The sequence below is a fragment of the Sinocyclocheilus rhinocerous genome, unplaced genomic scaffold (assembly GCF_001515625.1).
Source record: "Sinocyclocheilus rhinocerous isolate Xijiao unplaced genomic scaffold, SAMN03320098_v1.1 scaffold3412, whole genome shotgun sequence".
Classification (NCBI taxonomy): Eukaryota; Metazoa; Chordata; class Actinopteri; order Cypriniformes; family Cyprinidae; genus Sinocyclocheilus; species Sinocyclocheilus rhinocerous.
This window is the reverse complement of record NW_015659932.1, coordinates 137,197-164,633: the sequence shown is the minus strand read 5'-3', so window position 1 is coordinate 164,633 and position 27,437 is coordinate 137,197. Positions and strand designations below refer to the sequence as shown.

General features: G+C 37.8%; 1 protein-coding gene across 1 annotated transcript in view; it reads left to right on the top strand.

The window, feature by feature from the left end:
• Positions 1-27,437, top strand: part of LOC107724536 (partitioning defective 3 homolog) — a 170,564-nt gene that overhangs the window by 11,326 nt on the left and 131,801 nt on the right. The window contains exons 2-3 of the mRNA XM_016533515.1: positions 425-608; positions 26,111-26,277. Of these exons, the coding sequence (XP_016389001.1) occupies positions 425-608; positions 26,111-26,277 (351 nt within the window). The remainder of the gene's footprint in view (positions 1-424; positions 609-26,110; positions 26,278-27,437) is intronic.

Below are 27,437 nucleotides of genomic sequence, written 5' to 3'. Positions count from 1 at the left end.
GGGGAGTGAAGACGAGAGCAAGATATGCCCCGTCATATTTTCTGCATTTAGCTTTTAAATGACCAGCACCTGCCTGGGTCTGTGCGACTTCATCTATGGCTTTCCTCTTCCCTTTCACAAACTGATCCATCTCCCATTCTAAGTTACGTCCTTTGGCTGTTTACTGTTTTATTTCTTTTCTGTACTGCGAGAGCTATAAGAGAGTGCGGACGTCTCCTTATGCTTTCTCTCGCTGTACTTTGATGTCATACACCTCTTTACTCTCGCGTATCACGTGACCGAGTGTAATCGCAGCCTCTGCGATTTAAAAATCACGTTTTTTCATATCGCGATATTATCGCAAATACAATTAATCGTTCAGCCCTAGTATTTACATATAATAGATCAGCCAGTGTAATTAACATAACTGTTTGTCTGTCCTTAGCTGGTGGCGGTGTATGAGGAGCAGGACCCCCATCATGGCGGTGACGGCACCAGCGCGAGCTCCACAGGCACCCAGAGTCCAGAGCTCTTCAGCACGGGTGAGCTCAACTCCAGCAACCTGTCGGCCTTCCAGCCCTACCAGACCAGCAGTGAGATCGAGGTCACCCCATCGACCCTCAGGACCAGTGAGTGACCATCTCATTCAAACTCTAACACTGTGTCCTAACCAGACGCAACCTGACAAGTCTCCATCAGCAAATACCCAGAAAATGATAAGGATAAAGGATTGTTGGTTTAATTTGATTTCATTGTATTCTGACTTTAGTTTTTTTTAGGTTGATTATTCTGATTCTGTTGATTCTGATTTTTACAGTACTTATTCTGATTTGATTTAAATCTACTAATTCTCATTGTTCTGAAACTTTCTGATTTGATTCTTCTGATCGTCAGTCTGCTGATTTTGATTCTGATTTTGAATCTACTGATTTTGATTCGATTCTGATGATCGTCAGTCTTCTGATTTTGAATCTACTAATTATCGATCTGAATCAGAATCTTCTAATTTTTTGATCTAGTTTTCAGTCTGCTGATTTTGATTTCTGATTTTGAATCTTCTGTTCCTGATTGTTCTGAATCTTCTGATTTTGATTATGATTTCAAAATTACTGATTCTGATTTCTTTGCTCATATTGTCAGTCTGCTGATTTTGATACTGTATTTGAATCTACTAATTCAGATTGATCTGAATCTTCTGATTTTGATTTTGAAAGTACTGATTCTTATTTAATTGTTCTGATTGTCAGTCTGCTGATTTTGATACTGATATGAATCTACTGATTATCATTGTTCTGAATCTGAATCTTCTGATTTTTAAAGTACTAATTCTTATTTGATCCTTCTAATTGTCAGTGTACTGATATTGTTTCTGATTTTGAATCGACTGATTATCACTGTTCTGAATCTGAATCTTCTGATTTTGAGAGTACTAATTCTTATTTTATCCTTCTAATTATCAGTCTGCGGATTTTGTTTCTGTTTTTGAATCAACTGATCCTCATTGTTCTGATTCTGAATCTGAATCTTCGCATTTTTAAAGTACTACTTCTTATTTAATCCTTTCATCAGTATACTGATTTTTTTTCTGATTTGGTTCTTCTGATTGTCAGTCTACTCTGTGGATTTTGTTACTGATTCTGATTGTTCTGAATCTGAATCTTCGGATTTTGAAAGTACTGATTCAAATTTGAGTTAAGACACATTTAGGCTGTTTTCACACTTGGTTTCATTGCTTGCTGTGAACCACCGTCAGTAGTAAAAGTTGTGCAAAACTTGCCTTGTCATAAATCTGCTTGTTTCTTTTGAAACTATAGTTCAGTCAGCGGCCTGCTCTCTGAGGAGAGGTGGTGTGTGGGTTCGTAGAGCACAGTGTGCGCTCTGTTAAAGTTGTGTTTGACACTGGACGTATGGGGACTGACCTTGACAGGAAGGCGGGGTTGAGCGGGCAGGTGAAATCATCTAGGGAACCGCCGCTAGAGAAGTGCGAGACACACTCAGTCAGGTGTGGAGAGAAGAGGATACAGCTCTGATTAACTGTGACAGCTCAGATTCAGCCTGATCCACACACACTCAAGAGTTCACATCATACAGTCTCATTTGAATATATATTAGTTAATTCGGATTTTGTGATTGAATATAGAATAAAACTTTAGATAATGTGGATGTATTTCTAATTTTGTGATGTGGTGTGCATAAAAACATGATGTTAGTGGAAGAGGATCAATTGTGAACTGAACCATGTGTCTGCTCTCCAAGAAAACAACTTCTGTTTCTGTCCTGGTCTCTTTCCAGAGCACACACACATTAGTTGTACTTCAGGTGAATGTGTTCCCATGTTACCAGGCTCTTCTGTTGTCTATTTGAACCACTGATTTTATTTATTGTTGTGTCTCAGAGGGAGGTCTGGAGTCGAGTCGAGTCGAGTGTGTGAATTCCCCAGCATCATGCGAACGCTGCTGGCAGGAATTTAATTATTTTATATTTGTGTGTGTGTGTGTGTGTGTGTTGAGGGGTTTTGTACAACATTACTCCAAAATACACACTGCAAATGTTCTTCTGATGTTTACTCAGCGCATTTTTTATTTTGGTCGCGCATGCAATATTTGATCATATTGCTGTTGCCGTATATAATGATAACACACTATTAAATGATGTTTTTATTACAATATAAATCTATGTATAACAATATAAAATCATTACAAAAAATATTTCTCGAAACATTACAACATATTCAACAAAAGGGTCAAAGACGAAGTTTTCGATCATTAGAATGTGTCCAGTTTAAGTTTTTTTTTTTTGACCAAAAATAATGATTTATCATACATTTTTACCATGATGTCATTCAGTGTAACAGTAGTTCATACACCAAATATATCTTGTCAGACAAATAATTAAAAGACTATAAGGATTATAGTGCGACCCACAAAATACTAATTCATTGTCATTTTAAATCTTTACCAGTCTTTGCCACTGTCCTTCAAACCGCTAGCTTTTACACATTCGTCAGCAAGAAGAATCACTTTAATAGAATAAAATATATATGAAATATATTTGTTACGCTGAATGATGATGGAACATTATTTCACCCATATTTTGACTTTTTTTTCTCAAAAGTAATTTGAAAATTTAAAGTAGACACTTTACTTGCATTTAATGTTTTCTATGTGTATATGATGTCTTGTCTTTGACCCATATATAAGTTCACTTTTTAGTTGATACTGACAAAAACAAAACCCACTTGCTGTGTTCCAAAACATATTGAGCTGCCAACCAAAACAGCATTTGAATGCACTCCAAACACCAAGGCTGCTCCAAACTCATGAATAATGCACCTCAGTCTGATCAGATTCAGTATGTATCCTTCAGTCCCAGAATGCACTGCAACAAACAATAAATTAATTGTATTTCATTCAGTAGATAAAGTGTCATTGAGGTTTTAGCTAATTAAAAAGGACTTTTTCACCCAATATTTGGTCTGAAAATGGTCTTATTGGAATATTGTGCAATTGGGATGAATTGAAAGTGTGAGGAGTATATGCTTTCTCAAGTAACTTCTTATGATGGGTGCTAGCTTAAAATGTAGCTGCCTATCTAGACAGTAGACAGCAGGACAATAGGTTTTGGAATATTACTAATCTTTGTATTCTATTTTTTGGTCCACATCAAGGTTCAAGCTTAAAATTTATGTGAAATTATAGTGTAATAAAACACTTCAATTTTTTAAACCTTCATTACTTCATTTTACATTTACATTATAATTTAATAAATTGCATTTGCATTGTATTGTTATTTATTTATTTATTTTAATTTTACATTGTAATTTGTATTTTATATTTAGAGAATTTTACACCACAGGACATATCAGCTTCCCATTTATGATGCCAAGAGAATATGACATTTTCTGTTTCCAAATCTCCTCTGAATCACAGTTTGCCCTCAGCGACCAGCTTGATTATGGATAACCAGCTCTCTTCATCAGTCTTTCTCACTGTCTTATATTGATGATTGATAAAAAGTGAGAGCCGTTCTTGATGACTTCCCAAAAAAAACAAAAACCTCTAGAAATCCTGCCGGGACCCCAGGAGAAGGAAGATGAGCATATTGCTCCAGCAATAACAGAAAATCACAGCTGCGGCAGCGGCGCGACGGTCCTTGAGTTCGGCTGCCGAAGCATATAATCACAGACATTTCCGAATTTGCATTGATTGTTCTTCTTTGAAGTAAGAAAGGGAGGAACGAAAACTCTTCCCCTACGTTTGATTATTTAAAAAAAAAAAATCTTTCAGCAGAGGTCAGGGCAACTAATAATTGGATTGGTGATGAGATGTAAATTATGGTAATGAATGTAATTTGCTTGTAATTATACAGAATCAGGCGTCCGTCAAACTTGCCTGACACCAAAGCGTAATCTTGCGAAAAGTCGAGAGAAAGAAAGAAATCTTTAAAGCTTTACGACACCGTCGGCTGGTGTTGAATTTTAATGATGGCGTGCCTCCATTGGTCTGTCTGATTTATTTTCAGTGCGTTCTGCAGTGCAGTCGGAGCGCTGGCTGATATTTATAAAGTGTTTGTAGTGTGTAGGGAGATGTGGAGCGTGTGTGGAGCGGGGGACGTCCCCAGTGGGCTCAGAGAGGCAAGCACTCATTAGCAGGGGAGTGTGCTGCGTTCAGGTGCTCTACCCTGGGGCTCACCGGCTGACACGTGGCCTCTCTCCATCGCATGTCCTGGATCTCTTTAGCTTAGCTTCAGTAACTCTCCCCGGCAGCCCCTGTATCTTTCTCACCTGCGCCTTCACTCTCCCTCATTCCCGAGCCTCCTTCTCTGCTCTCGCTCAGCACATCCCATCATGCACTTGGGCAGACCGCTTTTTTAGTTGTTTGTTGCTTATGTAATCATCTCATGCAACTACATGCTGAAAGGGAAGGTTCACAGAGAAATTACAATTTTGTCTTTAATGCATTGCGGTCATGCGATGGCGCCGCAGACGGCAGCCTCAGTGTTTGTGGTTTATATTTATGAATGTGTATTTTATTCACATCTCATTTTTATTATCTCTGTGTTGTTGTTGTCTCCGTGTACTGGAAGCTTGTGACACTATAACAAATTCCTTGTATGTGCAAACATACTTGGCAATAAAGCTCTTTCTGATTCTGATTCTGATTCTGATGATGTTATTTATTATGGGAAGTCAAAATAATTGGTGGGCAAAATGTTCATATTGCTGAATTGCAAACACTGAAAATGAATAGGGATATTTGTTGATATCACTCCAAACATTACAAATAAGCAAATATACATAATGTATTATAAAAGTAGTGCACAGGGTAAAAAAGAAGCCATATGATAACTTTCTGTGAGGACTGAAAATCTCCACTATTGCTCTCAAATATCATTTGCATCTGTGTGCAATACACTACCATTTTTTTGGTTGGTAAGATTTTTTAATGTTTTTGATAGAAGTCTCTTATGCACCATTCGTACGTTTGTTCGTTTGAGTGTTTATTTATTTATGTATTTATTATAAATACAGTAAAATAGTAATACTATATTATTGCAATTTTAGTGTTTTATATAAATATTGCTACAATTAGTGTATTTTAAATTGTAATTTATTCCTGTGCTGAATTTTCAGCGTTTTTTAGTGTCACATGATCCTTCAGAAATCATTCTAATATGCTGATTTGCTGCTCAAGAAACTTTTATGACTACTATCAACGTTGAAAACATTTGTGCTGCTTCATATTTTTGTAGAAACTGTGATTTTATTATTTTTTACAGGATTCTTGATGAACAGGAAGTTTAAAAGAACAGCATTTATTTGAAATATATATTTTTTGTTACAATGTTAAAGCCTTAACTGTCACTTTTGATAAATTGATGCCTCATTGCTGAATAATAATAATTAAAAAAAAATTGACCTTAAGCTTTTGCACAGTAGTGTATGTTGAAAGGTTGCTCATCGGTTGATGTATTTGCCTCAGCTTTGATTTTATTAAGGCCAAATACCATCTGTTTTCATGTCTTGTGACTGATTGTAACAAAGTTTCTATACAGAAAAGTGACATTTTATGGTATTATTTTACTATATTCTGTATGGAAAAGAATAGCACAAACATTCTGTGAATTATTGTTTTGTGTTCCACAGAAGAAAGGGAGTCATGTGGTTAATAACCACAGAATTTTTTATTTTTGTGTGAAGTATACCTTTAAAAGCACCCCTTCAGGTTTATCCCATCGAAATAAACACCAGGTAGAAAAGGACGGACAGTAAATGACCCACCTGGTCTGCGGCGCCCTGCTGTCTGCTATCAAACCTCAGCGATGTTTTTTTTAATGTTTGTCCATTGCTATATTCCCCCAGAGACAAACCACGGGGAGGTTCCAGCCTGACGGCCGCTGCAATCTCCCTGAAGGGTAGGGGACATAAATGCAGTGACGGCTAACAGGGGCTTCCCTGCCTGTGCGCCATCACGCTGATGACACACCGGATCCTCAGCCATTAGGAGATTGCCTGCGGGGAAAAGTGCAGACACCTGCGGGCAGGCCAGCGTTTATATAATCAATTTGTTTTGTGGCTGGCCGCTGGGACGCGTCCCTCGCTCTCCTCGTCTTGCTGTGGTCTGGTAGAAGTCATTAGGAGGATGTGTAGGGACATGAACACTCCTCACAATGCCAATATTATTAATGAAAGACTAGCATTCTAGCTAGATGTTTGCGTTGTCTGAAGACATTGTCAGTGGTTCATGTTGTGATCCTGGGGTGTTGTGTGCTATTTGGATGTTGCTTTGTGGTTGCTAATGTGGTCTGAGCGGTTGCTAGGGCTTGCTATGTGGTTAATAAAAACCAAAGTATACTTTGGCCGTGCACTGTCCGAACTATTTAAAAAAAATAACATAAAAAATGTAATAAACATAATATCCTCAGAGGGTAGTTTAGAAACTAAAATAACAAAATACAATAAATGGTTTTATTTTGCGTCTGTGTGGCTGCCTGTATCAAAGAAATATGCGGGTCAAATTGATCGTAATAGAAATTTTGTACACACATTCCACACCACATCAAAGTATCGACACTTTGCATGTTCATGACCCTAAATGAGAATAAGTTACAAAATTGCAAACAGCTATTCCAGTATTTCCAAAACCTAAAAAAGTAGAAATGTGTCCAATTGACCTGCATAATATAAGGGCTAGGGTTAGGGGTTTGTTCAAATCACCAACAGTAATAAACATACAGTTATTACATATATACATAACACTTTTTGAACTTTTGTTAAGTAGAACAATTATATTCCAGTTGCACAAATTTATTTTAAAATGCACATGATGATGCATTCTTGTACCAGTGTTATTTTAGTATCATTGAGGTACTATTATAGTTTTAATTAGTATTTTGAATCTTTTATATATATAATTTTAATTTTAAGGTAATTTTGTTGTGTTTTTGTATTTTTTATATTGTATATTAAGTGTAGCTTTTTTCAATATTTTTTTGTTTTTAGTATTTTAGTATTTTACTATTACAATTTATTTTAAGTATCAGTATAGTGTTTTTTATGGTTTTAGCTTTATTTTCAGTTTTTGTTTTAATTAACTGTAATAACCCTGGCTTATACTGCTAAATCTTACATCACTTATTAATTTCACCACTTTCCATTGTTTCTCTGAACCTCACTCTCTTCTTTCTCGTTCTGGTCCAAAGGCTTTGACATCATCTTTCTTTGGTTTAATAGCAAAAGCAGAATCAATGCACTGATATGCATGGCTGAACGTGTCTGATTGCCCATCTGTTTTGTGTTTTGTTTTTGCGATTGTGAGAGTTTCTCTCTGAAGATCCAACCATCACGTCTCCTCATGCTAATTAGCCTAGCCCTCAAGCATGCCAAACGGACCTCCAACCAGACACCGAAATGCCCTTAAAACACCCCGCTAAAATCAAGCTGCGTGCCTGTGGCATTTCACAAAGTGACTTTTTGCTCTTTGACATTGAAGTGCCTTTTTTTGGAGGACGTGGAAACAGTGGATTATTAGCTGTGTCATCTCTTCATCACGCCACCCTGCTCCATTAGCAACGGTAACACAAATGAATGCAAAACATCCTTTGGGGACAAGACTGGTTTTGTACACCGGTAAAATTTGTTTGGTTTTTGGGCAATTTTCATAAATGCCATAATGGTATCATGATGGTAGCAGTACAGTTTTGATCTCCGTTGTTTTTTATCCATAGGGAAATAGATTTTTAAAGATAACTTATAAACCTATATCTCTGAGTTTGCTAAACAATAGTTTGTTGAATGCATCAGTTTGCATTATTTCAACGTATGTTTTAAATAATCATGTTTAACAGAGGAATCCCCGGTGGAAAAACTACATTACCCATGATGCTGCAGAGAAAACCCACCAATCAGAGAGTTGCCCTGAGCTCCGCCTACTCCCATGAAGCACTGCATATCTAGTCGGACTCCTCATGCTCTCAAAACACTTAAACATCATATATATGCATATTTTGCAATAAACGTAAAATATATTGTTTCTATACGTACAATTAACAAGTTAAAATGGTTATATTTCTCCTTTTTAATGTGTGTCATTCGCAATGGTTCATGGTTCACGTGAACCTTTGTCTTTTTATCTGAGTTTCAAAAACGTTCTGCTTCTAATCAGCATTTGTACTGTTGTGATTCTCCTCATAGCTGGTTGGCTTGGTTCATAACTTATAGCACTTTAATGAAGTCTTTAAAAAAAATCTCTATAGGAAAAATACTTACAGATCCATCACCATTGAAAAAAAGTCAACAGCTACTGTTACACACTATTGTGAAAAGCGCAGTATAAATAAACTTGACTCGACTAGCAAGCACCCTCGCAGTGACCCACAGAGTTGATTTTGCATATGTTAACAACTCTGATTTTCTTCAGCCTCCTCAGATTATAACAGTGTTGTTTTGTCTGCTATGATTGTTTTTGAAGCATTGCTGTGGTCTGATCCAAAGTTGTTTTGCGAGACCGTCTGCCCTGACCTTGCAAACAATCTTGATGTGTTTCATTGATCTTTTCTCTTTCTCCCAAAACATCGATTGAGGTATCGTTGCATGCATCCACCTCTGGCTTCTGCTTTCCCTCGTCCTCCTCAGCGCTAGCATGCTAAGTCAACTCCTGCGAGAGAAAGCGGCAGTCTGTTAGCCACCTGGCTCAGCTCTTCAGCAGAGACACGTGGTGGATTATTAGCAATGTCACCCAGTCATGCATTCATCGGGCACGGTGCATTTCAAGCCCTTAATTCAAAGGCTGACTACAAAGCGACGTTAACTTTAGTGGCATGAACTTTGTGAATACAAACTAAGGCGGGATCGCTTTCGTTCTGTCGATTCCCATGGTGCTGTCAGAATAAAACACCCACATAATTTGTGCTTGTGTGTGGAGAAAAACACGCACAAGTGTCAGAAGTCAAAACTCTGGAGTTCATTAGAGTTTATAGTGAGCAAGTCTCCTCTGCCCTTTGAAAGCTTTCTACAGATTGTGTCTTTTTTTTTTCTAATCATATGAGGGTCAGGACTGGGGATCGGCTTAATCAGACTCTCATTAATCTGCTAATGATCTGTGATTAGATTGCAGTACACTCCGTTCTCTATTCAGCCTCGCTCGGATATGCGTTGCAGAAAATTGACTCTGCCAGTTCCCAAACTTTGTTTCTGTCTTTCTGTGCTTTTGAATGCAAGTCCTGCCATTAAAATGACATATTAGCCTTTTAACACATTCAGATTAAATGGAAATGCTTCGTGTCCAAGTCTGAACTCGGGCAGCCGCATCTCTTAAGGTGTTTTGAGATTTTGCTGAGAACAGAAAGTGTTCTGCTTTCCTCTAGATCAGTGATTCTCAACCTTTTTTACTCCAAGGACACTGTCCTCAACAATATTCCCCATGATTTTTCTAGTTGTTTGTTGTTTACTGGATAAAGTTTAAAGAGATGGATTAAAAAAAGAATAATAATAAAAGAAAATATATATATATTATATAATTAATTTAATTATATAAAAATATATATATTACTCACAATTTCTATCTGATCACATATTTTAGAGCTTGGCATTACAAATATATACATACATAAAATATATTCATTAAAATTCATAAAAACTGCCAGAGTAATAAGATTGTATTAATTTATATGACTTTCCAGCTCTAGATATCACACACTTATATAATTATTCAAAAAAGGAGAAGTAAGTAAATAAAGAAATGACAAACAGTTGTTGAAGGGGCAAATTAAAATAAGAAATATCTTGATTTTTAGTTGTCTGGCTTATTTTTATACTTTTGTCCGTTCTCCTGATGCCTCCGGGGTGGCGTTTGCACTTACGGCTTGGGCCCGCCTTCGCTGCTTGCAGCTATATTTTTTAATTATTTTGAAAATTACTTAAGTTTGTTTTTTTAAGTCGTCTTAAAATATACTAAATTATATTTGAGTATAATTGATATATTATATTATAAATATTTTGAGAGTCGATTTTTGTCAATTGTATTATTTAGTAATTTTTATGTTTTTATTTTAAATAATTTTTGTCATCTTGACTTAAAATCTTGACTTAAGATAATTTTAAGTAATCTTAAAAATGCTAAAATATATTTGAGTGTAATTGATATATTATATTATATTGTATTATTTAGTTTTTATAACTAAATTATATTTTAATGTAATTGATGTATAATTATATTATATTATATAGAATTTTTGTTAATATTTTAATAGTAGATTATATTTTTTAGTCATTTGTATTATGCATTTATATGTCTTTTAAATATGTTTATTAATTGTAAGTTTTTAATTTTAGTTATTTTAGTTCTTAATCTTAAACTAAACGGAAATGGGAAATGTTTCCAACTAACTAACTAAATGATGTTTATGTTATTTAAAGTAATGAAAATATTTCTTTTCAGTTTTAGTTAACTATAATAACCCTGCAGAGAACTATATGAATTCATTTGTTCATTTATAGATTCATTTATATTGTAGACGAGTAATGCACGATTTTGGGATTATGATGCTTTGTTTTGTGATTACAAGTTGAGAGAATCTATCTTCAGTAATCTAACTCCAGTAGGTGGGTCCAGTTGTGCTTTCGTAAGTCCAACTCACTTGATTCCTTACTTACTCGTCTTTTACCAAAGATCTTATGCATTCCTTTCCGTCAAGCACTCCGACAGAGCTTCCTCTGGTGTATAAGCGTCGTTAGCGTGGGCTAGCAGTCACATATCATTGCTTGTCTTGTCAAGTGTTAGTAAATTGAGATTTGATTTGCATGCGTGGTTGAGTCTGGGCGGCCATAGCCTCTGGCTCATCCTGGCATCACTGAGTCTCAGGAATGGTGTTTCTGGATTCATGTCTGGAGGCTGTGTTTCCCTTGCTAACCACACGCCACCCACGCCAAGTCGGGAAACAATGAGGGCCGGTGGGATGTCACGTGTTGAGAACACAACACCATGTTGAATAAAGGCAAAAAAGAGCTTATATCCAGGTTCGAGAAGAGCGCGACTCTAGAGATCATTGACCTTGCGCTTGAAAAATGTCTTACACTGATTGAATCGCTCAATCTCTTGCAAACTAAGTTGACTGCTAGAGAGAGAGAAATTGTGAGAGTAGGTGACTCAACCCACGGATTGTCAACCTCATGAGATAAAGCAGCCGCTGCAGATGAGAAAGTCCATGCAGATCTCGCTGGAATTTCCTGGGAGTTGATGTCTCGCCCGGGAAACTCTTAAGTGCTGTTTGTTTTAGACTTCCTGCTAACCCTCCCGTTTTATTATAGCACTCTATCATAGTCTGCTATGATTGTTTTTGAAGCATTGCTGTGGTCTGATCCAAAGTTGTTTTGCGAGACCGTCTGCCCTGACCTTGCAAACAATCTTGATGTGTTTCATTGATCTTTTCTCTTTCTCCCAAAACATCGATTGAGGTATCGTTGCATGCATCCACCTCTGGCTTCTGCTTTCCCTCGTCCTCCTCAGCGCTAGCATGCTAAGTCAACTCCTGCGAGAGAAAGCGGCAGTCTGTTAGCCACCTGGCTCAGCTCTTCAGCAGAGACACGTGGTGGATTATTAGCAATGTCACCCAGTCATGCATTCATCGGGCACGGTGCATTTCAAGCCCTTAATTCAAAGGCTGACTACAAAGCGACGTTAACTTTAGTGGCATGAACTTTGTGAATACAAACTAAGGCGGGATCGCTTTCGTTCTGTCGATTCCCATGGTGCTGTCAGAATAAAACACCCACATAATTTGTGCTTGTGTGTGGAGAAAAACACGCACAAGTGTCAGAAGTCAAAACTCTGGAGTTCATTAGAGTTTATAGTGAGCAAGTCTCCTCTGCCCTTTGAAAGCTTTCTACAGATTGTGTCTTTTTTTTTTCTAATCATATGAGGGTCAGGACTGGGGATCGGCTTAATCAGACTCTCATTAATCTGCTAATGATCTGTGATTAGATTGCAGTACACTCCGTTCTCTATTCAGCCTCGCTCGGATATGCGTTGCAGAAAATTGACTCTGCCAGTTCCCAAACTTTGTTTCTGTCTTTCTGTGCTTTTGAATGCAAGTCCTGCCATTAAAATGACATATTAGCCTTTTAACACATTCAGATTAAATGGAAATGCTTCGTGTCCAAGTCTGAACTCGGGCAGCCGCATCTCTTAAGGTGTTTTGAGATTTTGCTGAGAACAGAAAGTGTTCTGCTTTCCTCTAGATCAGTGATTCTCAACCTTTTTTACTCCAAGGACACTGTCCTCAACAATATTCCCCATGATTTTTCTAGTTGTTTGTTGTTTACTGGATAAAGTTTAAAGAGATGGATTAAAAAAAGAATAATAATAAAAGAAAATATATATATATTATATAATTAATTTAATTATATAAAAATATATATATTACTCACAATTTCTATCTGGGGAAATGTTTCCAACTAACTAACTAAATGATGTTTATGTTATTTAAAGTAATGAAAATATTTCTTTTCAGTTTTAGTTAACTATAATAACCCTGCAGAGAACTATATGAATTCATTTGTTCATTTATAGATTCATTTATATTGTAGACGAGTAATGCACGATTTTGGGATTATGATGCTTTGTTTTGTGATTACAAGTTGAGAGAATCTATCTTCAGTAATCTAACTCCAGTAGGTGGGTCCAGTTGTGCTTTCGTAAGTCCAACTCACTTGATTCCTTACTTACTCGTCTTTTACCAAAGATCTTATGCATTCCTTTCCGTCAAGCACTCCGACAGAGCTTCCTCTGGTGTATAAGCGTCGTTAGCGTGGGCTAGCAGTCACATATCATTGCTTGTCTTGTCAAGTGTTAGTAAATTGAGATTTGATTTGCATGCGTGGTTGAGTCTGGGCGGCCATAGCCTCTGGCTCATCCTGGCATCACTGAGTCTCAGGAATGGTGTTTCTGGATTCATGTCTGGAGGCTGTGTTTCCCTTGCTAACCACACGCCACCCACGCCAAGTCGGGAAACAATGAGGGCCGGTGGGATGTCACGTGTTGAGAACACAACACCATGTTGAATAAAGGCAAAAAAGAGCTTATATCCAGGTTCGAGAAGAGCGCGACTCTAGAGATCATTGACCTTGCGCTTGAAAAATGTCTTACACTGATTGAATCGCTCAATCTCTTGCAAACTAAGTTGACTGCTAGAGAGAGAGAAATTGTGAGAGTAGGTGACTCAACCCACGGATTGTCAACCTCATGAGATAAAGCAGCCGCTGCAGATGAGAAAGTCCATGCAGATCTCGCTGGAATTTCCTGGGAGTTGATGTCTCGCCCGGGAAACTCTTAAGTGCTGTTTGTTTTAGACTTCCTGCTAACCCTCCCATTTTATTATAGCACTCTATCATAGGTGAACTCACCCTATGGCCAGATCTTTACTGATACGTTTAAGAAAAAAACAATGGGGCCAGCAGATCATTAAAGCGAGTGCTTTTTTTGGCTCATGACTCGTTGCTATGATCTTGAGGAAACATTTTTCCTTGACCATTCTGTGGTTATTATTTTTGTCGATGTACGCTGGATTTGAGGCTGCATGGGAAAGATGAATTGATTCAACAATGTTCAGAGTTTTAACAAGTCACGCTGAAACCAGAAGAACATAATACTGCAATCTGGCAGAAATTTGTGTCTGTCAGTTGAAATAATGTTAGAAGAGGAACTCCTCTGCAAACACGCTGTATTTAGTTTCATGTTGATTTAAGGCTTTTTTCTCCTCGCCGTCGCTCTCTGAGGAGCGAGAACATATTTGCCACCAGCATTTACTTTACGGAATGAGGAAAATATTGTCTTTTTGAGCTTCTGAAGTTTTTTGTGTAAAGTTTTAGCCGTTATTGTTGATTCTAGAAGACGTGGATTGAATAAAAATAGTGTTGAATTTAGTGAATGAAATGTGACAGTCTTTATGCAGTTCTCCTCTAAGATCATATGAATTGTGGATATAGTTGGTACACTCTCAGAAAAAAAGGTACAAAAGTTGTCACTGGGGCGGTACCTTTTCAAAAGGTACACTTTTGTACCTTTTAGGTACTATGTACCTTTAAGGTACCAATATGGACTCTTTAGGTACAAAGGTGTGCCTTTTGAAAAGGTACCGCCCCAGTGACAACTTTTGTACCTTTTTTTCTGAGAGTGTACTTCAAGTGAATGCACTAAAATACACTCATTTTTTAAAGTCTAAAGTCAATTAGATGGCCTGTGCGGGCACAGATGGTATCTAAAATGGACCAGCATTTTTCTGTCCGCAGCAGAATCTATTGTCTATTGGCAGCTGGTGTTATTATAACACAGCACATTGCCATTGATTGATCCATTTCAAGTATTTCACTCGATTTCTTACAACAAAGCACAGCTACACAGTTTTAGCAGCAATGCCATAGAAAATCCATTTTGGCTTCCCAAACGGAACCTTCTAATGTACAGCTCTTAAAAGAACCAATTTTTTTCTTAATGCGACGGACATTTTAATAATCTAAAGAACCTTTTTCCACTATAGACTTTTAAAAATTAGGATTCCAAAAGAGGGCTTTCATAGTGATGCCATAGAAGCATCATGTTTTGGTTCCCAAAAGAACCTTTCACTGAACAGTTCTTAAAAGAACCATGTTTTTCTTTTTCCCTTTTCCACTCTAAAAAAGACTTTTGTGGAATGGAAAGATTTCATTGAGGTTCTTCAGAACCACAGATGCAAATAAAGAACCTTGATTTAAGAGTTTAATGGAACTTCTGCATGTATCTTCTCACTTCATGTAGAAGAATATTGTATTATTATACTATATTATTCTTGTGTTATACTATTGTATTATATATTTCACAGTATTATCTGTTCTATTAATATGATCCGTCTTAGTCTACATGAGCATATATAGCTGTGTTTGACTGGGAGTCTATGTTTGATAAGCTAGGTTTAAATTGCACAAAGATCTATGTAGATTGGACTCTTGACTGGAGTCTCTCCTCAAATATACAGTTTATACAACTGGACTATTCAAACAACAAAAATTTTTTTTATTTTGCTTTAATAATTAATGTAAATGCTTTTAACGTTTTTGCTTTTAAACGCTTTGTGCCGCTTGCCTGCTAGGCTTTCATTAGTGTAAATCGTTTTTACATTAGTAAGTCCAAGTGAATATATTTGATATTCCTCAGATGCTGTCCATAGACAGTATGTTGAGAATATAAATGTTAATAATTAAATGTTGAATATTGCTTTAACTGGCTAGTTAGCAAGAAAGTTGTCCTTCTTTTTTTACGTGATATTTTATGATTTCACGCTAAATGGTGACATATTCCCATCATAGAGTATTTCCCATGTTCCCCTTTTCACCGTCAGTGCTCTTTCACGCTCCAAATACTGGCTAAAATACCATTTGCAATAGAAACTTCAAGGGTGTAATCTTCGAACAGATTGATACATTATCTCCTTCCAAATTACAACATCTGCTCATTAAACTAACGTCTGTGTGTCTGAACTTAACATTTGTCTTTGTATTCGTACTCTTCGTCTGTGGGTTTTTCGTTTTGTCAGCAGTACAGTTGGATTTTCCCACCTCTCCCTCTTTCATTGTTTCTGTGTTCTCCTCCGTGCGTCCAAACATGTGGTTTTGACTAACACAGAGGGGAAGGGATTATTCTAATTGGGTCTTCAGTTCAATAAGTTCAATAGGTAGATTGACCACAGGGACGGAGACCACAAGGACGGAGCCCATGGTCATACTGTATCTTCAGACAGCGTTTGAGCTGCCGTGCTGCACAATGAAAGGCTACAGGTGTTGGGAAAGTTACAAATGGGCATTTTGGACAGTGTTGAAGAAAACATCACTATTGTGGGCCGTGGGAAAAGTGAAGCCTGTGCTTATCTTTGAGCACTTTTTCTTCATGTTTAATTATGTTTCTGTCCCAGATAAACACTTGCACCCACTCATCTGACCAGAGGTGACCTTTTCCAGACCCTTTGGCCGCTTAATTCTTCACCTTTGTCTGGTTATTCTCCACTCAGTTTATTCGGTGGTTTCTGCGCCACTAGTGGCACCAAATGGAATTGCAAATATGTTTGTCTTCGTAGTCTTTTATCAGCAACTTTCCTTTTACAATGACGTCACTTAGGTTGTGTGGATTATTGGATAATGTTAACCAAATTAGAGTTGCGCGGTAATATATTTTCTTTATGTGCCATGATCTGCATACATACATACATACCATTCAAAAGTCTGCCGTTGATAAGATTTTTAATGCTTTTGGAAGAAGCTGCATTTATTTGATCAAAAATACATTAAAACAATAGTTTACAGTTTAAAATTGTAATTTACATTTTACAATTTAGATTTTAAAATAACTTTTGAAAACAGTTGTGCTTCTTAATATTTTTGAGAAAAACTGATATACATTTCCATAATGTTAATCAAATTATCATTCTGAAGTAGAGTTGTGCAGTTCTATGTATTTCCCTTATATAGGGTGAATTCACGTAAATTGGGATTCTGGATGATGACCAGAAAAAAAAATGTCCTAATTAACTTAAATTAACCCTATGTGCCATGACCTGCACTTCAGTAATATTATTTGGATAATTACATTTTTTTATGTTATTGAAATAAGTCTCTTATGCTTACCAAGGCTTCATTTATTTAATAGAAAATACAGTAAAAACAGTAATATTGTGAAATTTGCGATTTAAAAATGACCTGTTTGTATTTTAATATAATTGAAAAAGTGCTGGGTATTTTTTGGTGGAAAATACATACATACATACAAAATATATACATACATACAAAAATAATAAATTTTCAGGATTATTTGATGAACAGAAAAACAGCATTTATGTGATATTAAACTTTTGTAACATTGTCTTTACTGTTACTTTTGATCAATTTAATGTGTCCTTGTAATAAAAAATATTATTTTCATATTAATTTATTAATGACAAAAAACCAAAACAAAAAAAGGATTGACCCCACACTTTTAAATGGTAGCTATTTTAAAATAGCTATTTGGGTATTGTTTCAGCAAACTCACATTTAGTCTGACTCCATTCTGGCATAACACACCCACTTTTCACCATCCAAACAATTCCTCATTCAGTTCCTAAATAAATTTCAACCCTAGATTCTTCCGCACTGAATATCCGTTTTCACTTCCAAACATGTTTGAATATGGAAGTAAAATGGATTGCAAACGGCTGACTTTGAAATGCATTTGATTCCATTTATCTTGAAGCATAATGAACGTTTGGTACCATACTATGCCGTATCTAAATTTCCGTCCAGGTCACTGTAGCGTTGAGGCAATGCTTCCATGGTATTTACATTAGAGGGGGGCTGTGCCTGCTTATAGCTGAGCAGAAATGTTTGGTTAGCTGATTAGCGCTCCTCCAGGGACTTCTGCTCTCATTCCTCTCCTGTAGCCTGCTGGTGACACTGGGGTGTTGCCGCTCGGTGTTGAGTTAATTGCTCTCCCACGTGCAACTCTGATTGCTGTCCCCAGCATGTGGGAAACGTCGACCCAGATGAGGCTTGAGTTTACAGTCCTTTTTCTTTTTCTCTATCCCTTTCATTCCATACATACTCTTTCCACTTTATCCTTGTTTATCTGATGGTTATATCTGTCCATGACTCCATGCCTCCTTCTTTGGTCTTTCTCTTTCAAAAAATCCACCCGTGTGGAAGCAGCAACTCCAGCAGATGCGTTTCAGTTTAATGCTGTACTCCTCAGATTCTCCCAGTTCGCTAAGTGTTGTTAACATTTATGCTGCATGTTTGCTGCTCTTCAGAGAGTCAGAGAAAGTATTACTGTTTCTTTACATCACTGTACAGAAAGTATGTGTTGATTTATTTCTGACTTTGATTTAGTAAGGTTTATAAAACACATCTGACACTTTAAGTCATCTTTTAAGATTAGTTTGCATTTAGACTTGTGTAAACGTGTAACATTGGGATGCGACCCTGAATTTTTGGATTTGTTTTGAGCTTCAGATTGATTTAATATTTAAACCTGTGTGACTAGACAGTATGTAACCGTCCAGCTGTCCAAACTTCATCCCAAACACTTACTACTTGTAGAATAAAGAAAGAATAAGTCAGGAATGATTATTTACATTAACACCAAAGCCTTGGGCTTCCTATAATATAGTCCTCTAGTGATGCACCAATAATAAAATTCTGGTTGATGGCGATAAACCAATATTTTAATGTCAAGTCAAGTCAAGTCACCTTTATTTATATAGCGCTTTTAACATTTAATGTTACAAGTGAATTTAGGTGAATTTAGGCATCAGAACATTATAATGTACTGAATGAAGTATTAATTGTTTTTGATTATTTAATGGATGTTTTTATTATTTATTTATAATATTATTTATTTGTAATATTTAACATTTTAAAGCCTGACATGAGAAATAGTAGCCAGATTTTTTTTAATGGAACAGTTTATTGAAGCTTTAGAGAAAATATTAAAAAGAAAAGCTTTTTTTATGGCTCATTTTATGGCTCATATAGTATGATATAGTGAGAATATGGAGCTCAGACTTGGAGGAAGAAAAAAAAAAACACCTCAGTGTTATTCAGAGGCCCAAACTTAGCAAAAATAATATTTTTATATGGCCAAAAAGTAAGATAGCTCAGATATTTTTATGATATCTTGTATTCTGATGCAATGTAAATCAGTGAGTTTTTTTTTATAACAGTATAGCACTTACATAAAAGCCTGAAGAGGAATGTTTTTATAATTATACTAAAAGGCCTTTTACTTGCTAAAAAAGTATAAACTATCAATCAGATGACAGAAGGCATGTATGTAGTAGATTATGTGCAAACGTTTTTTCAGCAAAGTTTGGCCTTAAAAATTTGCGTATCAAATATTGAACATTGGGTTTATAGGGTTAAAGGTTTTGAATGAGGGTTATATGATGGCAGATGTAATTTAAATGTGTACATGGAAGAAATCAGCATGTACAATTGAATATCCAATATCGGCTGATATGGTACTGTTTTGCGTGTCCTTGTGTATGGGTAGCCATTCATTTGTCATTTATTCATCCCTCTGTGATGAACAAACACAGAGTAAATGTTAGTGGGTGCACAGAAACATGGCAGCTTCACGAACAAATTGAAAGTTGAAGGGTGAATTGTGACAGTTGTGTCCAGTAGTTGCAGACGGCTTCTGTATCTTTCTCTGTCTCTCTGTCCTTGAATCCCCTTATCTTTCACGCTCATAGTCAGACAATTTTTTTTTCAGTTTTCATTCCTTATCACCACTTTCACCCGTCTGTCTACAGCCTGAAACCTTTCACGTTCCACCGCGTCGAACTGCACAGACACTGCCCAGTCACAACGCACCAGCACTCAAGCAGGACGCTCGCTCTTTCTCCACATCCTCCTAGAATGTCCCTACGGTCCTCCTACTTTCTTCCCAAGAGAAAAAAATCCACAGTGTATATAAAAACCGAAACCCAGCCTTACTGAGATCTACTCAAGATTAGCCGATTCTAAATTGAGAGTTGCCCTACCGTTCAGCGGGCAACAGTCATCTGAGGTCTCTTCCTTTTTGAACTAATTCCAAGATATTCCTTTTTGAACATTTTCCAGGCTAACTTGAAAGCTAAGCTATAGGAAAACTTTTCGTACCCCGGTGGCAAATGCAAATGTAGGTTGAGATATAGTTGAAAGAGGTCCCTGCCTAAACCTCCAGAGATATCAATATGGATGCTCTGGTGACACTTGACTCTTTAAAAAGAGTTCCGGCAAAGACATTATTTCATATTTTATTAACACGGCCCCTTCAATTAGACTCCTCAGCCCACTAACCATTCAGACTCTGGTCAGTCCTGAATATTTATCCATCAGAAAACCAAGGTCGTATTTGTAGTATCCAATGCAAGCTGTAAAATTATGCCTGGTTTGGTCAATCATTTCATTTGCAACATATGAAAGGCGACAGAAGAAAAAAGAAAATGATGAAACCGGAATAATAGCCTCGTCCTACCTGTTTCAGCTCATTACTGCCTCCACTGCCAGCCTTATCAGTATTCCTCAGCGTTCCCCGTCCTCTCCATTACCCACTACTGGCAGCCAGTCAGGGACACTTTCCTTTGGCAGGTAACCGACCTGCAAGGACAAAATGGACACACGGGCAATTTAAATGATTGGAAGCAGTAAGTAATATATTAGAGAGCCCTGTGTTTGAAAAGTCAGAAGTAAATTTTATGTTATTAGTGCCAACTCAGCGAAGCAGAAAACACAAGGTTTATTGAGGAACGAGTTAAAGTTGGAGATGATATTGTGGGCGTCTTATGATGCGAAAGATATGAAGATCCCAGAGTCTTATCTACATTTCAAGAGTGTGGTTTCTCATTGATTTTAAAGACTGCAAATCAAGGCTTTGTTTGGAGATAGCAGTGAATATTTTACCTTAAATACAGACTAATCCACAAATCTCCACCGCACGGCCCTCAACGAGAGGCGATGGATTAGAGATGTAAATATGATGTCTGAGAGGGCGTCCCCGGTGAGTTGAACCCCATCTTTGGTGTCTAGGTTGTTTGCGGGCCTGTGTTTCCCCCTCTATTCATAATCCTCCATGGAGAGCTGAAATTGGTCCTTGGTCTCGTTAGAGGCCCTGGTCATATCCCTAACACACCTGAGATCGATGGGTACAGGCCTTTAAGTGGTCGTCTTGGTTATTAAACGGAGGGGAAGCCAATTTCTAGTGGAGGAAAGCTAATCCGATCACACATTAGGAGCCCATATTGGCTGGAGTGGCGCGAGAAAGAGATAAAACGGGGTCATGTGTCCTCTATGTGTACTCAGTAGATGGGCTGTTCAACAAAAGCAATATTGTGAGAGCAGCATCACATGCTTTCTGCAATCCATGCCCTCATTGTTTAAAAATATGCAGAAATGTTCTCATATTAAAATATGCAGATGTAGCGAATCAGCTCATGGGGAAATATGAATAATTAATCATAACTAGTTATAATTAATTACAAATATTTAGATCCGCTGTATATATTTACTTGACCTCTCAGGGTCAACTGTCTGTCAATTTGAGTGTTTCGATCATAAGCCTGCATAAAACAGTATAAAATCTCAAAGACAACATACACGATGACCTGAAGGGTATGTGTGTTCATTCAAAGAAAGGTTTTCCTATGAATTAATTAGAAAAGAGTCAATTTTTACTGTGCACTGTGGATTTCCTATGGAAATTGTAGTGAGAAAGGTGTTTCTCAACATGCCATTAGGTCGTAAATGGATCTGGTCTAGCAGAGGTGTCGTGGTTGCCATGGGTACCGGGGGGGGCCTGGTGTCGTTGCAGACATCCTGGCATCCAGTTTATTGGGTGAGGGGACTGTGACGATTTGTTAATCTAATGAATAACTGATTTGTTAAATCAAATGAAAAATTGTGTGTTTGATTGGTCCAGACGCTACACAGAGATATTTTAAACTCGTGATTTCCACCCAATTATCATTTGTTTGTGCATGAGAAAGTTGCTGGATGCTTCCGATGGTTTGCATATTGATAGAGGAATCAAATGACACAGTTTTGGCTTAAGACAGAGAGATGTTTGTCTTTGCATGTGACTAATTTTGCAGGAAGTCAATAATTTTGCGGTGAGAAAGAAAAGTATTTATCCAAATGGGCATGTTGGTTTGATTCTCTTCAAAGATTTTGTGATTAGATTCTTAACGCAATCAAACAAGAATATGAGCACATGCATCAGATGAACAACCACCTGCTTCTTGAATATATTCAAAGAAATCCGCTGCTTAAAATTGAATATGTGGTCAAATTGGAATACTAAAAAAAGAAAATGAACCAAATATTTGACTGAAAAAATATGAGGTTTCACATGGATCCACATGGATTCGGTCAGGCCTCATCCTCAACATGATTTAAAATATTTGTTCAAGATTGGAGCATTTCCCACCATTTCCTGACCTTCTCTGTAATAGGTTCCACAGACATCTTTTGACTTTCCTTGTACTTCTGCACAGATTCTTGACGTTACTGATCAGATGCGATCCGGCTGAGTTCAACAACTGTGTCGCATTCAATAAAACATCGTTTTTGATTTTGTTTCTTGGCTCTCTGAAAGCCCCATTAGTTCCCGCTCCCATTATTTGCAATCCACATGTCACTTCTTGTTATTGCTTATTTGACGTTAGTAATGTAATGTAATTGTATAGAGGCAGAGACAATGTATTTGGATGTCATTTGATCTTTTTTTTTTTTTTTTCTTGAAACACATATCTGTGCATTTTGAGCCATCTTGGCCTTAAGCTAATTATTGAATGTAATCCCAGACATAGGTTAGAGTTATACAGTTACGCTTTGACTGAGGGGCCTCATCATTAGAGCCATGAACCGAATTTGAACTGACCACTGACAAAAGGAAGTGTATTTAAAATCATTATTGAGTTCAGTTCATAATTGAATAATAGGGCCTCCCTTGGTCTGCAGAGTGTTTTTGTATGGCCTCAGGCTATTCGGATTTCATGGTTCTGTTTTCATTGAGACTGCATGTGGTGAGTTGTGGCCTGACCGAAACATCTACATCTGTAAAAGTGGGACTTCCTGTGAGCTGCATATGCATGCGCATGGTATCAGATGGAAGCTGCAATATGGGCATATGCTGCCGCAGGACGTTGTCGAGGGATGACAGGTGGTTGCTGGGATATTTGCATAATTATGGATGTACCACATTCACCCCTACCAAGTCATAAACCCGGAGACCAGAGAGCTGAGAAAATTCAACAGCTCAGAGCGCTCAGAGCTTCTGCCAGGTGGCAAGACACTAACAGTAAATCTGCCTGTCGACACTCAGACGCTCCTGCAGATGACATGTGAACACTTTACTTTCACGCTGGCTATAGCTAACTCACGGTACAGAACCTAACAAGGGAAAAAAAGAGCTCTGACAGGGAACAGGTTTCCTGGGGGTGTTTATTTTTTCCCTCAGGTCTAATATGCCACTGACTGCTGCTAATTTACTCTGAACTTGTTTAATATTTTGTGTGATGTTCATAAAATGCAGCACTTTCTATGAAACATACATAATGTATTATGAAGGTATTCTTAAAGGGATAGTTGACCTTTAAAAATAGATTTACTTACTGTACTCTCATTATATTGACAAGTGTGGCTAGGATATTCTTTTGTGTTCCACAGAAGAAAGTAAATCAAGAAATAGGTTTGAAATTACATGAGGGCGACAGAGTTTTCTGTTCCTCTAATGCAGTATAAAATGTTTCAAATGTTCCAAGAGTGCTGAGAGTCCAACAAAGTGTATCACTCTTGTCTGTCTGCGCGTTCTATATAAAATGTTCACTGACTTCTGCAGGTTACATTGTTACGCCAGTAGGTGGCAACAAGCGAGCGTCTTTGTGAGCGAGTCATTTGATCGACTGATTTGTTTGTGTTTACCTAGAAAAAAAAAAAGAAAAAGTAGCACAGTGGAATGGAAAAATGTTTCTCGGTTTCTTCAAAAAGACTGATTAATTTAGTAACGAATCAAACGAGTCAGTCATTTAAATCATTTGTTTGGTTGACTCTCTCATAAACGCTGATTCATTTAGGAACATGACAAATGGGTGATTCTCAAATGGAAGGTTGCATCATAGCAAGGTTGTGTCCTATCTAGACCAGTCCTTCTAAAGTTTCTAGGCTAAACGTTCGAAACGCAACTCATTTTTTGTAATTTTAAATGTGTGCAAAGGATTGTGGGTGATTGGAGAATGTGAAGGATACACTTGATGCATCATGTGAAATACACTGAATGAAGGATGCGAAACAAAGGCTTTCTTCCAAAGATCTTTCAAATTGAGATGGCCTTCGATGGTGCGTGATAAGATAGCAGCCGAGGTGTGCAGCCTTACGAGGATTGAGAAGCACCCAATGAGTCATTGAATCAATCATTTAACTGATTCATTCAAAATGTATTCAGGAATGTCATTACCGTGTGTTGCAGCAGTTCTGCTGTATCTTTCTTTTCAACTACTTTCATTGGTGGAGCAACAACAGATAAATTAACTGGCAATATTGTGTCTAAAATACAAGTTACTCAATATTAAAACAGCTTTGCTCAATCATCCTGCCTCCTTGCTACTTCAATAACTTCTCGAAAATGGCCCAAGCTGCTAGTTCTAAACATGCAGTTTGCGAATTAGTAACAGAGGCCTGAACACATCTTTTGAACTAGCAACAGCAGATCCTGAATCTGTGGCAAATGTAAGTGGTTTACACTCAGTTTTACCAAAGTCCCTTTAAGGCAAGTCATGTCACTCAGCAGCCATCTTTGAAACGCCTCTCGAGCATGCAAGTGCAGCTCCTATCTCTTTGAATGCAGAAACATCAAATTCTCCAAAACTGTTCACTAAGCTTATGATTAAATTTCATATTTGAAATCACCAATTAAATCTGACAACAACTGTATCATAAATGTTGTTTATTTTGCTCAAATAGCGTTAAAAAAAGCTTATTTTTCAGGCTAGATCAGCCAGTGCGCATGTGCAGTCCCAACCGTACGTCTCAGAGCGTTGACTGTTTCTATAGCAACCAGGACTTCTAACGGCAGCTGCAGTGACACGCTGACTTTACTGATTAGCGATTGGCTCTTTTGCTCAGAAGGCGGGGCTTCGTTCGATAGAGCGGCCATATTGAGTGTTGCATTTTTCCCCATTCAAAACTATACGAGTGACATCTCTTGGGTATTCTATAGTCTTTGGTTTTACATAGATGTAGGTGCAACAACCTTCATGAAAGAAAACAGACTGGCTGTATTACATTTTTCTATAATGTAGAGAGAGCATGTGTGTATGGTTTCCAGTTTGGGAAGATTAAGTAAACCACTGGGCAGAAATGCATCAATTTAAGAACATTTAAGCAGATGATTATGCTTAATAAATCAAGAGAAGCAAAAATCGTGATCACAATAAAAATGTGATTCATTGTGCATCCCTACTGTATGTTCTTTTTTACATATACATAGGCAAGCACCATTTTGTGGTAACAGTTACTCAGATGAATTATTATCTGGCATTTTTAATATATAATGCTTTATATATAGATGCCTAATAGAAAGTGTTACCAAAAAGTATAAAAAGTTGTGAAACTAAGTCTATTCTGTAGACGACCACAAGCACAGAACCCTTGAATCCAGACTGGCTCTGAGCTGTGTGAGACAGGAAATGTGAACTGGTATCTGACTAATCCCCCCCTACCTGCCCTGCGGTTCAAACCCATTACAGCACAGCAGCACAGGGACACCTCTGGCTCTCCTCTCCCATCTCTTTCTAAAGCGTGTGCGGTGTGTGCTTGTTACAAGCCCAGCTAAATGGTCCTATTGCCACCGCCTTTCTTTGCAAGACTCAAAGGAACTGGCTTTGTGTCAGAGAGGAATGTACTGTCTCCCTGTCACACTTTTGTGGGGCTGAAAAGGGCCTTTCTGTAGGAAATCGAGGAAACTGAGCTGTGTGCTGTGTTTGTTATCTGTGGCTATGTGGGAAGGATGTCTTACTGTACCGTAGTAAAGAAACTCCAGTTTTTGGAGTGAGAAAATATGCTGTTAACAAGATCTCTCTCATCTCTCTGTTTCAGACATGCCATTGCATGTACGCCGCAGCAGTGATCCGGCTCTGGTTGGTCTGCCCGAAGCCCAGCTCCAGCCAGAGGAACCATCTCGGAAGAACCCCACACGCTGGTCCACCACAGCAGGGTTTCTAAAAGCCAATAACACCAGCGGAACGACCAGCCTAGAGCGAAAGGTCAGTTCTCAGTATCATTCAGATGTTTTTTACAATTTTTATTTTTACACACACACACACACACAGAATAATATCTATCCATCCATCCATTCACCCACCCATCCATCGTTCTAACTATCCATCCATCCATTGCTCTATTTATACATCCATCCGTCCATCCATCCTTCGTTCCATCTACCTATCTATCCATCCATCCATCCATCCATCCATGGTTCTACTTATACATCCATCTGTCTGTCTGTCCGTCCATCCATCCATGCATCCATCCATGCATCCATGCATCCATCCATCCATCCATCCATCATTCTACTATCCATCCATCCATCGTTCAATTTATACATCTATCTGTCTGTCTGTTCATCCGTCCATCCATCCATCCATCCATCCATCCATCCATCCATCATTTTACTATCCATCCATCCATCGTTCTACTTATTCATCCATCTGTCTGTCCGTTCATCCATCCATCCATTGTTCTACTTATACATCCATCTGTCTGTTCATCAGTCCATCCATCTGTCTATCCATCAGTCCATCCATCCATCCATTGTTCTACTTATACATCCATCTGTCTGTCCATCTGTCCATCCATCCATCCATCCATCTATCCATCGTTCTACTTATACATCCATCTGTCTGTTCGTCCGTCCGTCCATCCATCCATCCATCCATCCATCGTTCTACTTATACATCCATCTGTCTGTTCATCAGTCCATCCATCCATCGTTATACTTATACATCCATCTGTCTATCCATCAGTCCATCCATCCATCCATTGTTCTACTTATACATCCATCTGTCTGTCCATCTGTCCATCCATCCATCCATCCATCTATCCATCGTTCTACTTATACATCCATCTGTCTGTTCGTCCGTCCGTCCATCCATCCATCCATCCATCCATCGTTCTACTTATACATCCATCTGTCTGTTCATCAGTCCATCCATCCATCGTTATACTTATACATCCATCTGTCTATCCATCAGTCCATCCATCCATCCATTGTTCTACTTATACATCCATCTGTCTGTCCATCTGTCCATCCATCCATCCATCCATCTATCCATCGTTCTACTTATACATCCATCTGTCTGTTCGTCCGTCCGTCCATCCATCCATCCATCCATCCATCGTTCTACTTATACATCCATCTGTCTGT